This window comes from Camelus ferus, chromosome 16 (assembly GCF_009834535.1).
Source record: "Camelus ferus isolate YT-003-E chromosome 16, BCGSAC_Cfer_1.0, whole genome shotgun sequence".
NCBI classification, from domain to species: domain Eukaryota; kingdom Metazoa; phylum Chordata; class Mammalia; order Artiodactyla; family Camelidae; genus Camelus; species Camelus ferus.
In genome coordinates this window covers 33,126,059-33,140,340 of record NC_045711.1, presented here as the reverse complement: position 1 = coordinate 33,140,340, position 14,282 = coordinate 33,126,059, and the positions used below count along the sequence as shown (strand labels likewise).

At 40.0% G+C, this 14,282-nt stretch overlaps 1 protein-coding gene across 4 annotated transcripts in view; it reads left to right on the top strand.

Annotated features, from left to right (window-relative positions):
- The window catches only part of MAP3K3 (mitogen-activated protein kinase kinase kinase 3), a 58,435-nt gene that overhangs the window by 25,299 nt on the left and 18,854 nt on the right, over nt 1-14,282 (top strand). For all 4 annotated transcript variants that reach the window (XM_032457107.1, XM_032457106.1, XM_032457109.1 and 1 more), the window contains 2 exons: nt 4,599-4,712; nt 11,358-11,478. In XM_032457107.1, coding sequence (XP_032312998.1) covers nt 4,599-4,712; nt 11,358-11,478 — 235 coding nt within the window. The remainder of the gene's footprint in view (nt 1-4,598; nt 4,713-11,357; nt 11,479-14,282) is intronic.

Here is a 14,282-nt window from a genome sequence, read left to right as displayed (position 1 = left end):
TTTTTTACTACATGTGAGATTACGTAGCTATTTCCATTCCCTCTGCTCATCCAGTATCGGTAGCTCTAATACTCCATGGTGGAAACAGGTATGGGATCAGGGCCAGGGCTTATATTCTCTCCTTTGCATTTTGTAGATTACCTTTTTCTTTCTAGCACAGCGTTAATAGCAGAGGGTTCAGCAGGGGCTGGGGAGGTGTGGAAATTGGTGGGTTGGTCCTCTATTGACAGGCATAAATGCTGGATTCCTCTCTCAGAGTTTAACTTCTGATTGTAGCTTGTTTCAAAAGTTAGCACCTACTCTAATCATTTCTTTAACTCTTAACTCCTGCTACCCTTGCCCAACAGTCCTTACTTATTCATAGTTCTAGTATCACCCAGGAAGGAATTTTTTTTTCTTTTTTTTTTAGTATATGTGCTGCTGAAGTGAGCACAGAAAGGAATTCTTTCGAATGTCAGTTCTTTGGCTGCTTTCCCAGCTCCAAGGAAGATCCTAGAGGCTATATCTGCTTAGGCTGGTGCTTTGCGTTAGTTTGAAAGGCTGTGTGTGTGTGTGTGTGAGTTAAGGCGCGCGCCTAGTTAAGAGAGGGAATTGAGTTGGGTGGGGTGAGGCCGGAAAGCTGGGCAACCTCATTGGCTCTTTGAGAGTCAGGTCCTTACTGTGTAGTTTTATTTTACTGGTTGAAGAGTTAAGAATTTCTTCCATACTTTGGGGCTGAGATTTCTTGGCTAAAAACTCTCTGGTCCTCTTCATACAAAATGTACAACTACAGTTGGATGTATGCACTGCCAAATAGCTAACAAAAGACCATCTAATCTTTTGTTTTTTGGATAAATTTTAGAAATAAAGCAAATTTAGAAAATAAACCAGTAACTCTATAGTAAATAAAAAACACAAATGAAAGTATTTAAAATATGTAGACTACAAGCAATTCTCCAAGGAAGACATACAAATGGCCAATAGGCATATGAAAAACTGCTCAATATCACTAATTATCAGAGAAATGCAAATCAAAACTACAATGAGATATCACCTCACACCAGTCAGAACGACCATCATTCAGAAGTCCACAAATGACAAATGCTGGAGACGTTGTGGAGAAAAGGGAACCCTCCTACACTACTGGTGGGAATGCAGTTTGGTGCAGCCACTGTGGAAAACAGTATGGAAGTTCCTCAAAAGACTAGGAATAGACTTATCATATGACCCAGGAATCCCACTCCTGGGCATGTATCCAGAAGGAACCCTACTTCAAAAATATACCTGCACCCCAATGTTCATAGCAGCACTATTTACAATAGCCAAGACATGGAAACAGCCCAGATGTCCATCAACAGATAACTGGATAAAGAAGATGTGGTATATTTATACAATGGAATACTATTCGTCCATAAAAATGACAACACCATTTGCAGCAACATGGATATCCCTAGAGAATGTCATTCTAAGTGAAGTAAGCCAGAAAGAGAAAAATACCATATGAGATCGCTCATATGTGGAATCTAAATAAATAAATAAATAAATAAATAAATAAATAAATAAATAAATAAATAAATAAATAAATACAAAACAGAAACAGACTCACAGACACAGAATACAAACTTGTGGTTGCCAAGGGGAACGGGAGGTGGGAAGGGACAGACTGGGATTTCAAAATTTGTAGATACTGACAGGCATATATAGAATAGATAAACAAGATTATACTGTATAGCACAGGGAAATATGTACAAGATCTTGTAGCTCACAGCGAAAAAAAATGTGACAACGAATATATGTATGTTCATGTATAACTGAAAAATTGTGCTCTGCACTGGAATTTGACACATTGTAAAATGACTATAGCTCAATAAAAAATGTTTATAAAAAAAAAGTCTGACCAAAAAAAAAAAAATTTTGTAGACTAACACATTTTAAATAAAAGATATGAAAATCCCAAAAATATAAATGTTAAATTCATGGAACTTTAAAAAATTGTAGCTCAAGCTTCAGTGACTGTATACAAAAGTAAGGCTAAAGTCAGCTAGCCAATCAGCATTAAAGAAGGTGTTCTTTAGTTAGTATAGACACTTCTGGATGATTTAGTGCTTGTTTCTCTTTCTGTTAGTATTTCCATTAAGAATTCCAGATGTCCCCAAATGCATTTTCAGACTCTTTTGCCAAGAAAGTGACTGCCTAGAATGTTGGGCATTCCTTTATTCAAATGCTTATGCAGATACTAATTCTAAATACAAATATAAATAATTGTTATTATTTTAAATCATGCACATCTTTCTATACTCAGCTAATGATGTCAATGACCTAGAGTTGCCTAATTTACATTTTATTAATTTCAAATCTCTCAACCTATTTTTCTTTCGTTTCCCCTGTAAACCTTGCCTTACCAGGATTTATGAACCACAAGTGAAAAATCTGTTGAGATTTTATTTTATGTTTATATTTTTGTAATAATAGCTTTATTGAGATATAATTCACCTACTGTAAAATTTACCCTTTTAAACTGTACAATTCAGTGGTTTTTAGTATATTCACAGAGTTGTGTAACTAACTTCACTGCTTAATTCTATAACTTTTTCATTACCCCAAAGAGAAACACTGTATCCATTTGCAGTCACTTCGCATTCCCCCTTCTCCCCAGTCCCTGGCAACCACTTACATACCTACTTTTTATCTCTCTGGATTTGCCTATTCTGAACATTTCATGTAAATGGAATCACACAATATGTGGCCTTTTGTGTTTGGCTTCTTTCACTAAGCATAATGTTTTCAAGTTTCATCCATGTTGTAGCATGTGTCAATGCTTTGTTCCTTTTTTTACTGATGAATAAATAATATTCTGTTGTATTGGTATATCACATTTTGTGTATCTGTTCATCTGTTGATGGACACTTGAGTTGTTTTCATGTTTTGGCTATTGTAAATAATGCTGCTATGAACATTTGTGTAAAATTTTTTATATGAACATATGTTTTCAATTCTCTAAAGTATACCTAGGAGTGGAATTATGGGTCTTAATGGTAACTCTGTGTTTAACTTTTTCAGGAACTGCCCAACTTTCCCATATCCCATATTTTACATTCCTACCAGCAATGTATGAGAGTTGCAATTTTCCACATCCTTACCAATACTTGTTATTTTCTGTTGTTAAAAATTATAGCCATCCTAGTAGGTGTGAAGTGGTATCTCATTGTGGTTTTGATTTTCGTTTCCCTAATGACAAATGTCGTTAGGTATTTTTTCATGTGCTTATTAGCCATTTGTTTATTTTCTTTGGACAAATATCTATTCAAGTCCTTTGGACAAATGCCTATTCAAGTCCACTTAAAAAAACTGGATTATTTGTCCTTTTATTGTTGAATTGTGAGAATTCTTTATATATTCTGAATACTAGATTTTTATCATACATTTGCATAATTGTAGGTTTTTTAAAAGTTAAAACTTACTTCAGTAGTTTATCTTCCCCCATCTCCACCCACCCTCTCCCCCACCCCAGTCCTTATTTATCCCTACTTTGAATGTTACCCAGGAAGGAATTCTTTAACAATATGATTTATAAAATTTTCTTTCATTCCACGAGTTGCCTTGAGATTTTATTTTAAACACTATTCTTACTATTTCTTTTTTCTTGGCCTATGATTTAGTTTTCATTTCCTTGGATTATAAATTGGGAACTGAAGAAGTTAATTGGATTTTTGCTTTATGTTTGCCACAAATATGTAAGATCTGATATTAGGTCTTAGGCAAAGCATACTTTTGCATCTTTTAATAGTAAGTACTTATAATGTCTTCTGCTTTTAACAGCAAGGGAGACTTATTTGTACTTCAAGGATCTTCTCTTTAATATGTCAGTGGAATGAAAACAGAGGAAGTAGTTTTTGGTTCTAGTCACTGATTTTTACCTTTAAACATTAAGATACTAAACTCTGCTATGCAGTCTAAGTTTGTGTTCTTATTTGAGTAACTTTTTCATCCTCTACCTGCCCCCTCTTCCTCCTGTGCCTTTTCTGCTTTTTCTGTTGATGTCAGCATAGGGTAGGGTGGGACATGATTCTACTGCTTAATTTGCAAAGAAATATGGGGATTATAGCTGTTTGGGATTTGATGCTTTGGAGTAAAGGATACTTTTAGAGACAAAGCTCTTCTCAGAAAATATCTTGAAACAAAGTGTTAATGTGTTACAGCATGGATGAACTCAAACACATTAAGCAAAGCAAAAGAACCTAGACACAAAAGACTGTATGAATTGAATTGAATATATATGAATTTTATGATTCCATTTATATGAAATATCCAGAAAGAGCAAATCTCTAGAGACAGAAGGTAGATGAGTGGTTGCCTGGTGTAAGAGATAGAATGGGGAAGTGACTATGACTGGGCTCAAGAGATCCTTTTGGATCAATGGAAATGTTTTATAATTGAATTGTGGTGATGGTTGCACAATTCTGTAAATTTATTAAAAATTATTGAATTGAAAAAAATCTCTGTGGTTTCAGATCTTTTAAGACCCCATAATATCCAATGAAATTGTTTTCCTCCGAACTTATTTTATTTTTGCAAACTAAAGACTTACGTAATTTCCTTCTCTGTGTCCTGTGTCATAGCTCTCCATCCTGCTGAAGAACCAAGATGATCTTGATAAAGCAATTGACATCTTGGATAGAAGCTCAAGCATGAAGAGTCTTAGGATATTGCTGCTGTCGCAGGACAGAAACCATGTAAGTAGCCCCTGTCATGGCCTGACATCTGAAGACAAAGCTTGCAGTCCTTCAGGAGTTCACCTTGCTTCCTTGAAAATGTTCTTTTCCTCAGCCACTGCTAAAGCAAGACCATAATTGTGGTCCAGCCCACTGGTCAGCAGCCCGCTAACCTTCTACATTTGATTTAATATTAGTGTTAAAAAGTTGCAACTAAAGATTACTTGGTTTGTGGTGTGGGAGGAAGAAAACATTTTATGATAAAGGGGAAAGTTCTTTTTCTCTGTATTTATGTTCTTCCAATTAGGTTTGGGCCCCAAGAAGAGAGACTTGGTTAGTGTGGGGTGCTGATTAGCAAAGGTGGTCAAGGATTTGAGACTATCATGCTTTGTAAACCCAACTCCCACAACTCCTCAGCACCCTTGACTTTCTCTTGGGACGTGTGTAGGAAATAAACTTTCCCTTCTGTTCAATGGCAAAAAGGCCATGGGCTGAAGGGCCTCTTTTAACTTACTAGCTGCTGCTTTAGGAAATGGCGGGCAATCTGCAGGGGCTGTCAGAGGTGAGGAGTTATCCCTGCACAGTTTCTGCTCCTAAAGGGTCCCTGGGGGCCTGCGTTTCAAAAGAATGCTTGTAATCTGGGTGTGTCTTCTAATCATTGATTCCTCTATCACCTTTCTTTAGTTGCATGTTCCTAAAGGTTTCTTGACACTCTTTCCTTATGCTTGAAAACAGCCAACTGTGGACCCCTGACACTGCTGCGTAAGGACTGTGGACGCACATACCAGGACAGAGTTTAGATGGAATGGAGCTCATGCTGACCATTTGTTTTTAAAGAAACTTTGGGCTGTCTGTTGATTAGGGGAAGACGCAGGAGAATGCAGTTAGGAAGCCTTGTAATAAAGAAGACATTTTCTAATATTACAGGTGTGTCCTTGAGCACACAGACTGGTCTTCTCTATCCCAATATATCTTTTTTCTGGATATGTTTTTGGAAGTATTCTGAAGTAAAATATATACTTTATTATTTCACTTCTCTGTTCAAGTTACTCACCTGCTCCTTAAAATGCATCCTCATTGCCTATCATATAAAATCTAAATTTAGCCCAACATCCCCGGTTTATCACTGACTACCCTTGCTTTCAGCTCCCCAGTCTCATCTTTCCACATTCTTCAGCATTCTCCCCCTATTCTGCAGCTCTTCCTTCTTCCCCTCTGCCAGACCGTATCAAGCTTTTTAAGGGTCTAGCTTGATTTGCCTGCTACAGTTTAATTAGTGTTTTTGACTTAAGTCATTTTGATTATTCCCTGTTCCTTCAGTCATTGGATATAATTTGCGTACTAGTTCGTAGGTTCCTTCGTGGGGGCCCTCTAGTTGCATATTGTTAAGTTTTACCCCAAAAAGTTACAAGCTCCTCTAGAGCAGGAGCTGTGTCTTACTGTTTTGGAACCCCTTACCCACCCATCCTCTTAGGAGAACAGAGTGAGTGCTGCTTATTGTTAGCAAGAGTCAAGCAGAGATCATATTCAGCAAACCCCTTCTTTACAGAAGGAGCTGGAATTGGGGTTTAGTTTAATGATGTCACTGTTTAACTGGGGGCTAGCACCTCTGCTAGTGATCCCTCCACTCCCCTGATGACAAGCTGTAGACAGCTGGTTCTTTACATCCACTTTCCCATCCACGAAGGCGTGCACTCAGCCTCAGATGCTGCTGCAACCCAGAGCTGTTTGAAGGATGACCACTGGAGCTCTGACACTCATGGCATTGCGTTAGATGTTGCATAAAATAAATGCCATATTGATGTCTCTTTCTAAGGATGTATAAATATATATATATATACATATATATATATTTCCCCTAAGGCTGTATATTTTAAAAATTTATTATAAAATCAGTAAAACTTACTGTAAAGTTAAAAAGAGGGCCATCTTGTGCAATCCTAGCACCATAATATTGATTAATTTTTGCATACGCCCCTCTAGTCTTTGGCCATATGTATACACACTTTAAGTGTTGTCATGGTATTTATACAATTTTCTAACTTAATTTTTCACTTAACATTGTCATGTATGTTTTTCTATTAATATATACTGTTCATGATTATAATTTATAAGAATACATAATTCCCTTGACTGGCTATACCATAATTTAATTAACTATTTTTTCTGCTGTTGCAACACTTAAGCTGCTCCTAATTTTTGCATTTATGAAGTTCTACATTTAAGACTAACAGGTATTGGTGGTGATGAAATCTTTCCTTGGGAACGTCCTCAGCTAGACTTCTGGCTTCTTAATAAACAGAGGTATCATTATCCAAAATTATATTCTCAGGAGTCCCACCTCTAGAGCAGTGCTTCTCTGTTTGTGATGAAATACCAGTTTTGTTCTGATTTCCAATCTGTCAAGGACCAATTCTTTTTTAAAAACAGAAAAAAAAATGAAAAATGAAATGGAAAAATTAACTAGACATCTGCAAAGTATAAGCCCACAATTTTTATTGTTAGATTCAATAGACATAAGTCACTCTGCCAAACTGTTGTAAAAGTCTTTAAAGGATTATTCACCATTTCCGTATTTCCCTTGTTGAGGACTGGTACAGCCTGGCACCAGCTCACAGATCACACTTTACATATGTTTCTCCAGAATACCTTATCACCCAGGTCTCCATCTCCTCTTGATGGTAACTGTCAGTCACTTCATTCTCTACTTAGTTTCCTCTATTTTTAGCAATCTGTCACCTCGTCCACCTTTTGTTACCACCTATACCTTTATTTCCCTTCTTATTCCTGTTTTTAAATGTACTGTCTCTTTCTTCTCTCTGGATTCCTTTTTTTATTGATCCTTCTATGACCACTTCTGATCTTTCCTCTGTCTTCATCTCTCACCAAGATGTATAGTCATACCCCTCCTATCTCACCTGGCCAAGGCCATGTCTTACGCTTCAGTATTGTTCTTACCTGAGAACTCCTGGATTTTGGTAGTCACAGAACCTCTTCTTAGTCTTAAGAGCTTTTCTCTAGCCTTGGTTTTACTGCCATTTTACGATACTTCACCATCTCTTTCAGTAGTTCTTGTTGCCCTGGGCCTCTGCCTTGCACCATCAACTCTTAGCCATTTCCTATTAAAGACTTCTTTTCTAAACATGCGTGCATCTAACTCTTAATTTATCTTTCTGTTCTTGACCTTCTTATAACTTTCTAGACCTTCTACTATCATAATGTAATCTCAATCTTAACATTCTATCGTCACTTATATCTGCATATGATAAAAACTAAATACCCAACCACCTTAAACTGAGTGTGGCATTTTGTTTTGTTGCCTTAGATTCTCTCTGATAAAAGTAAACTTATAATCTCATCCAAGTGTTGCCCACTTTCCAAATTTCCCATCAGTGAATTTTACACTATCTTGTCTACTATTTAAGTTTGAAATATCAAGGATAATCTAAACGCTAATTCTTTCAGTTTTCCTAGAATAATGGGGCAAGTGCAGGAAGTTAGAATGAAACTTGTTGGACAGAATAGCTTCAGTATGGCTGTTGTTTAAAAATAATAACATTTAAGGTATATGTGGTACTTTCATCTCTTATTTGATTTTTGCAGCTTTGAGGAGTCCTGGTTAGGCATCTGTTATTGCCAGTCTACTCCTGGGGAAACTGAGGCTTAGAGTGACTTGCCCTAGGTGAGACAGTAAATAGTGACGGAGCTGGTCTAGAATCTGGATGTTCTAACTAGTCCAGTACATATCAGATGCCATCCAAGGAATGGATCTTAGAATTATTGTAGTCCTTGAAAAATCTCACCCAGGTTCTTCCATAGTTCATTAGAAGCAAAGCAGAAAGTATAATGTGCCTGTGAGGAAAACTTGTAAGATGTGTCATTCTCTTCCCCGCAGCTCAGAAAGTAACTGAACTAATAAGAAAGGTCCAAGAGAAGACAAAATTTTCAAGGGGTTGGATCAGTTTTATATGTGAATAGTCTGGAAAGCCTGGAACTCTTTATTCAGGAAAGGCAGCCTAAGCGTACATATGTATAAAGAAAGTCTGTGAGGCATTGAAGAGTAGGGATAATAAAAACACAGATTCATACATCTAATCTCAATTTGGATGAACCTTTTGAATATTGGGGGTTATCATAGAACAAAACAGAAGTGAGAATTTGTACATGGATTGTAAACATGGCATTCTTTATTCAAGTTGTATAGCTTCAAAACAGATTTTTTTTAAGGTTTTTAATAAAGTCATGGATATTAAAGCTGTAAATTTATTAAATAACCTGGATACTTCCACAGCTTTCGTAACTATCATGGTCTTCCAAGGAAAGGTCTCTTGCCACCAGTGAAGCAGACTGGTGAGATCCAAACTAAAGCTCACGCACGGACACACATATACACACATACCCTTCTTCTCTCCTTGCATCGTTGAGTCCACTTTTTCCTTTTGTCTGATACCATCAAATCTTTTATCGAGATAATTTGTGGGTCAACTTTTATAATCTCTTTTTCTGCTAATCTCCTAACTTCTAGTGACTGCAGTCTTTATGTAGGTGGTTCCCTGGTAATTTTTCATGTTGTTTGTGTCAGCCACAGCACACTGCTGCCCACAGAGTCCTTCAGTGAGGTTTTCATTGAATGGTCAAATGCCACCTTCTGTTTGCTGTCTTTAGAATGTTCTGCCAGGTACACACTTTATACTTGATGGCTCTCCTTTCACTCTCTTACAGGCCCCTTTTATTTTTCCTAGTCCTGTCTTCCTCTCTCCCACTTCTTGGTCTTGTTCAAGGTTCCCTGAACCCTTGTGTCAACCTCATTTTGTTTACCACACTGTTCTCTTTTATCTCCTTAAATCAGGGTTTTCAAACTTGACTGAATATTGTAAACACTTGGGGAAAGATTTAAAAAATACCAGTCCTTGGGCCCTGTCCCCAGAGATTCTGTTGTAGATGGTCTGAGGTGTCAAAAAACCCCACAGGCAGTTCTGATGGGCAGCTAGGCCTGAGAACCATTGCCTTCACCCTAAGCATGACTCGCCTCCTGAGACCTTGCTGCTCAGCGCGCTGTCCGTGTGCCAGCAGCATCAGCCTCACCTGAAAGCTTGTTAGAAGAGCAGATTCTCAGCCCCACCCCAGACCTACTGAATCAGAATCTGAAATTTAACAGGTCTCGGGTGATTTATGTGCACATGAAAGTGTGAGAAGCCCTGCTTTGAAACCTTCACTGATTCTCTTTGTTTTCTAACCTGTTGTACGGTCAGCCTTTTCTCTTAGGAACCTATGCTTGTGCTGGCTGTTGAACCTACTTTCCTGTCTCGTCCTTTAGATTTGAAAATTGAGAGTTTAAAGTGTATGTTCTTTGGTACATTTCAGATTCATGTTGCCAAGATGTACTGAATTCCCACTATGTGTAAGGAACTGTGTCCAAGCAGGTGTCCTTGGGGTGCTCAGCATGTAGCTCTTCTCTTTCTGACTGTGAGGCTGTGGCCTTTCCTTGCCCTTCGCTGGCCTGCTTCCCCAGTGTGTGGCTTTGGCTGTTTTTTCCTTTCTGACCCTCGGCAGAGAGCTCTTGCACATCAGAGGCTTCAGCAAGAACAGTCACTTCCCCTTGTTTCTGACTTCCCATTAGAGCAAGACAGTTTGTCAAGGCAATCCTGGATGTGATAAAGTCTGGTGTGGGGAGACTAGAGGAGGCTGCTTGGCAGCTGATCTCGCCCCTGAAAGTGGGACGCCTTTTTCCTGGAAGGCAGGATATAGTTTGTTTAGGTCGGACTTTTTTTTTTCTTCTTACAGGAGGTAAAAGAGAGAGAGAAACAAGTAGAAACTTTGACCCACATTACTTAAAAATCCCGAGCTTCCACCCTCTTTAGTGCCCTGCTTCTTTGTGAGCACATCCTGACATCTCTTGCTTACTGCCATGCTTCAGTTTTCAGCCTTCTCTGTGCAAGGGCCCCCCTTTATTGCTTTGTTTTCTCTCTAGGGCTCACCTGGTGGCTCAGCTGGGTCAGTGCAAAAGTGGGGGTAGACATGGCAAGGTTGCTGACCCTGTTCTGAAGTCCTTGACCTCTGGCAGAATCGCACCTGTGCTAGCCTTTCCGAGATGAACACAGTCCTGAGATGGTTCACATGTAAACCCCAGTAGTAAGAAGCAACTGAGATCTCCTTACCTTAATTTTCAGGGAGTGATTATGGTTAGGGAAGAAGCAGCATATCAAACTATTTTAAAGATAAATATTTACCAACCAAAATTTGGGGGGCAAGGAGGTTGCCATTCTGAACCCCCAGTGCAGCAGGTGATCTTGCAGCTGAAATAATCTCCTGCTTTTCCTATTCTTCCCAAGCTCTCTGGAGAATTTTATGAGAGAGTTTTTACAACTCTCTTTTCTGTTTGGCAGATTATTACAGGGACGCCTGTTGTTCTTCCGTGTCTGGGTCATCACCTATTAAATTCGGGCACTGGGTCTCAGTGCTCTGTATCACCGAGGCCGTAAAACTACATTGAGCAAATAGTGATTTGCTCAGTTGGACTGAGGAGTGAGATTTGGGGGAGAGCTGGGTAGCTCATGTACTTAAAGCCTGAAGGTGGCTGAGAGCACGGGAGTCCTAGGGAAGGATAACGGGGCCTTTCTCAGCCTGCCTGCTTGGAGAGCTCAGCTTTTTCCTCTTATCTTGCAGACCAGTTCCTCCCCCCACTCCGGGGTGTCCAGGCAGGTGCGAATCAAAGCTTCCCAGTCGGCGGGAGATATAAATACCATCTACCAGCCCCCCGAGCCCAGAAGCAGGCACCTCTCTGTCAGTGAGTATTTCACCCCTTTTTCCTCTCGTCTCATTTATCTGTCCATTTTTTTAATGTTATTTTTAAAAATTATAAATTTAAAAACAATCATCAAACATTATTGACTGCTAATTTGTTCAGAATAATCTTCCATGTGTTTCTTTGGGGAGAAGAAGTAGAGAAATGACTGGGATGGAGTCCTGGCCCTCAGGGAGCTTACACTATAATGTTGTAATGGCATAATCAAATTCCTTTTCAGCAGTCTTGACGTAATCTCCTCAGACATCTGCTTGAAGACCTCCAGCTGCAGCCTACCCTCGTCTTTTACCATTCTTTCCCCAAAGGACTGGGGACTTGGGGAGTTAGGAGTTAGGTCCAAGTTTGAGTTTTACATCAAACTTCTTGCTTGTGATTCCTGAGGAGTCTTTATGCTTTGAGGAACATATAGACCAATAAAACCGCTGGAGAGTCAAACTAAATTGTTTAGGAAGGACAGGACACTGTCCTTGACATAGTGCATACAGTTGGCTCACTAGGAAGAAGGCTATATAGCTGCTGCCAGACCTCCCCAGGAAAAGAGTTTCACTCAGGTCTGTGCAGTATTCCAGGCAATCCAGTGTTGCTCTGGATTCCACTTCCTACAGTGTGAGGAGAAAGCTTATTTCTTGAATTGTGGAAATTTGGCCTCCTCAGCTCTGTGTTGAGGTTGCTGCCCTCGTGTTGCTGAGACCCCTGCTGCTCTCCATCCAGGTTCTAGCCATATAGGTAGAATTGCACCATCTGAACTGCTCTCTGGAGATTTTGAGCTGAGCCTGGGGAGATCTGAGCATTGGTCCTATCGCTGAGCTTGTCTGGGGTTGATAAGCCTCCTGAGGGAGCAGCAGGAAGAATATGTTGCTAAGGCACTGACTTTGCCTCACTGAATAATTCTGCAACCCGAGCAAGCACTGGTAGTAGGTATTGCCAAGCTGAAAGTCTGTATATGCATTTCATATTTCTCTAATGTTGTGGGTAATTGGTGGCTATGTTTTCAATAAGCTGGTTGAGGAGAGAAAGCCACCACCCCAGCAGGGAGACCTTACCCAGAACCTCTCTGGCCCTGGAATCTGGGAATGTCTGCTAGTTTGGCCTCTGTTCCAGAGCCCTTGTAGAGTGAGGGGCTGGAGAAGGGCGGTGTTGGGCATTCTTGGAGTGAACATTGATGACTGATGTGGGACAGTGATTAGGTCCCCTGCTCCTAAACAAGTGCTGTGACTTGTGTATGGAGGCAGGGGCTGAATGCTGGGCCGTCACTGTAGGGGCCATATGTGGAATCTCCTTGTCTGCAAATGCTGAGGAATAAGATTTCTGCAAACAAGTTCCTATTCATCTAGAGAATGGGCAACACAGCCTCCCAGCACACATAGATCCTGGGTTCCTTCATTCAGCAGGCATTATATACCAGCCTTTGGGCTGGGATGAGTGGTGCAGTGGAGGCATGTGGGAGGTGGTGTGGGAGCACAGAGAAGGCAATAACCAAGTCTGCCCAGGACTTTGGAGAACAGTTTTCACAAAAGTAGGGGAACATCAGAGCTGACATGTGGAAGGAGATTTACTGAGCTTAAAGCAGAGACAGATATTCCAGACACAGGAAAGACCATCTGCCAGGCACAATCACAAAAGAAGGTGGTGAGTTCTGAGAACCCGGGTGGTTGGAGCGGTGAATTTGACGAGAGAAGTGAGCAGAGCCTGCCAGCCCTTCTCTAAAGCTGGAAAATGACGGAGATTATGTCTAACTGAAATGACCTGGGAAATGCAATCAGGGGAGGAGCTGTGTAAGCTGGATTTTTAGAGATTATGGAGGATTTCCATAGAAGGATTAGGGGAGGGGACTTTTCAATGATTTGCTGCTAGAGATCTCACTTAAATCCTTAACACTGGCTGATGTATTTGGAGGAGAAACAGAGAAGGCTGAGAGAGGATGCCTGCCTTGACTGAGGAGCCTTGACTGCACGTGGGCTTGTTTGGTAGGCAGTGGGAACCACTGAAAATGGTGACCCCTTGTACCTCTCTGTTGTATTGCTTATTATGTTACCTTGTTATTGTATCCTTCTCCCGATCAGATTGCATTTTTATTCATTCATTCATCTATTCATTTAAGAAAGAATTACCAAAGTATCTTCTGTGTGCCAGAATCATGGGAAGCAAAAAGACACAGCTCTGGTCCCTATGGCCCTTGTAGACCTGTGGGAGGTCAGATCTTACTTGTCATGATCTGATTCATGTATAATTATAGGCTGTGACTAAAAGGTGTGTGGTGTTGTGAGCACCACTTTAGGGTTTTTAAGTGAAGAGGAATGGATGGCATGACATATTTGGAGTTGTATTTTGAAAAGACTGCTCTAGCTGCATACAGTGTGGGGAACAGACTGGAGATTGGATCTAAGAGAACCATATTACGTATCAGCTAATGCAGTGGTCCGGGTAAAGGGAGACAGTAACTTGGATCAGGCTAGTGACGGTAGTGGAGAGAGGAGGAGCAGGTGGACCTGAGACATTTAGAAGGTGAAACTGTGACAGAACATGGCATTGTGGCTGTGGTGGGGTCTGGGGATGGGACTAGGGGGTCCCCGGGATCCTTTTAGAGGGCTTGCGAAGTCAAAACTATTTTCATAATAATACTAAGATATGATTTAGCTTTTCATTCATTCTTTTGTAAGTATATAGTGGAGTTTTCCAGAGGTTACATGCCTGAGATAATGTCATTGCTCTATGGTTAATGGAATGTGTGCTTGTATATTATTGTGATATAAAACTTTTTGACCCTTAATTTCTAATACAGTGAA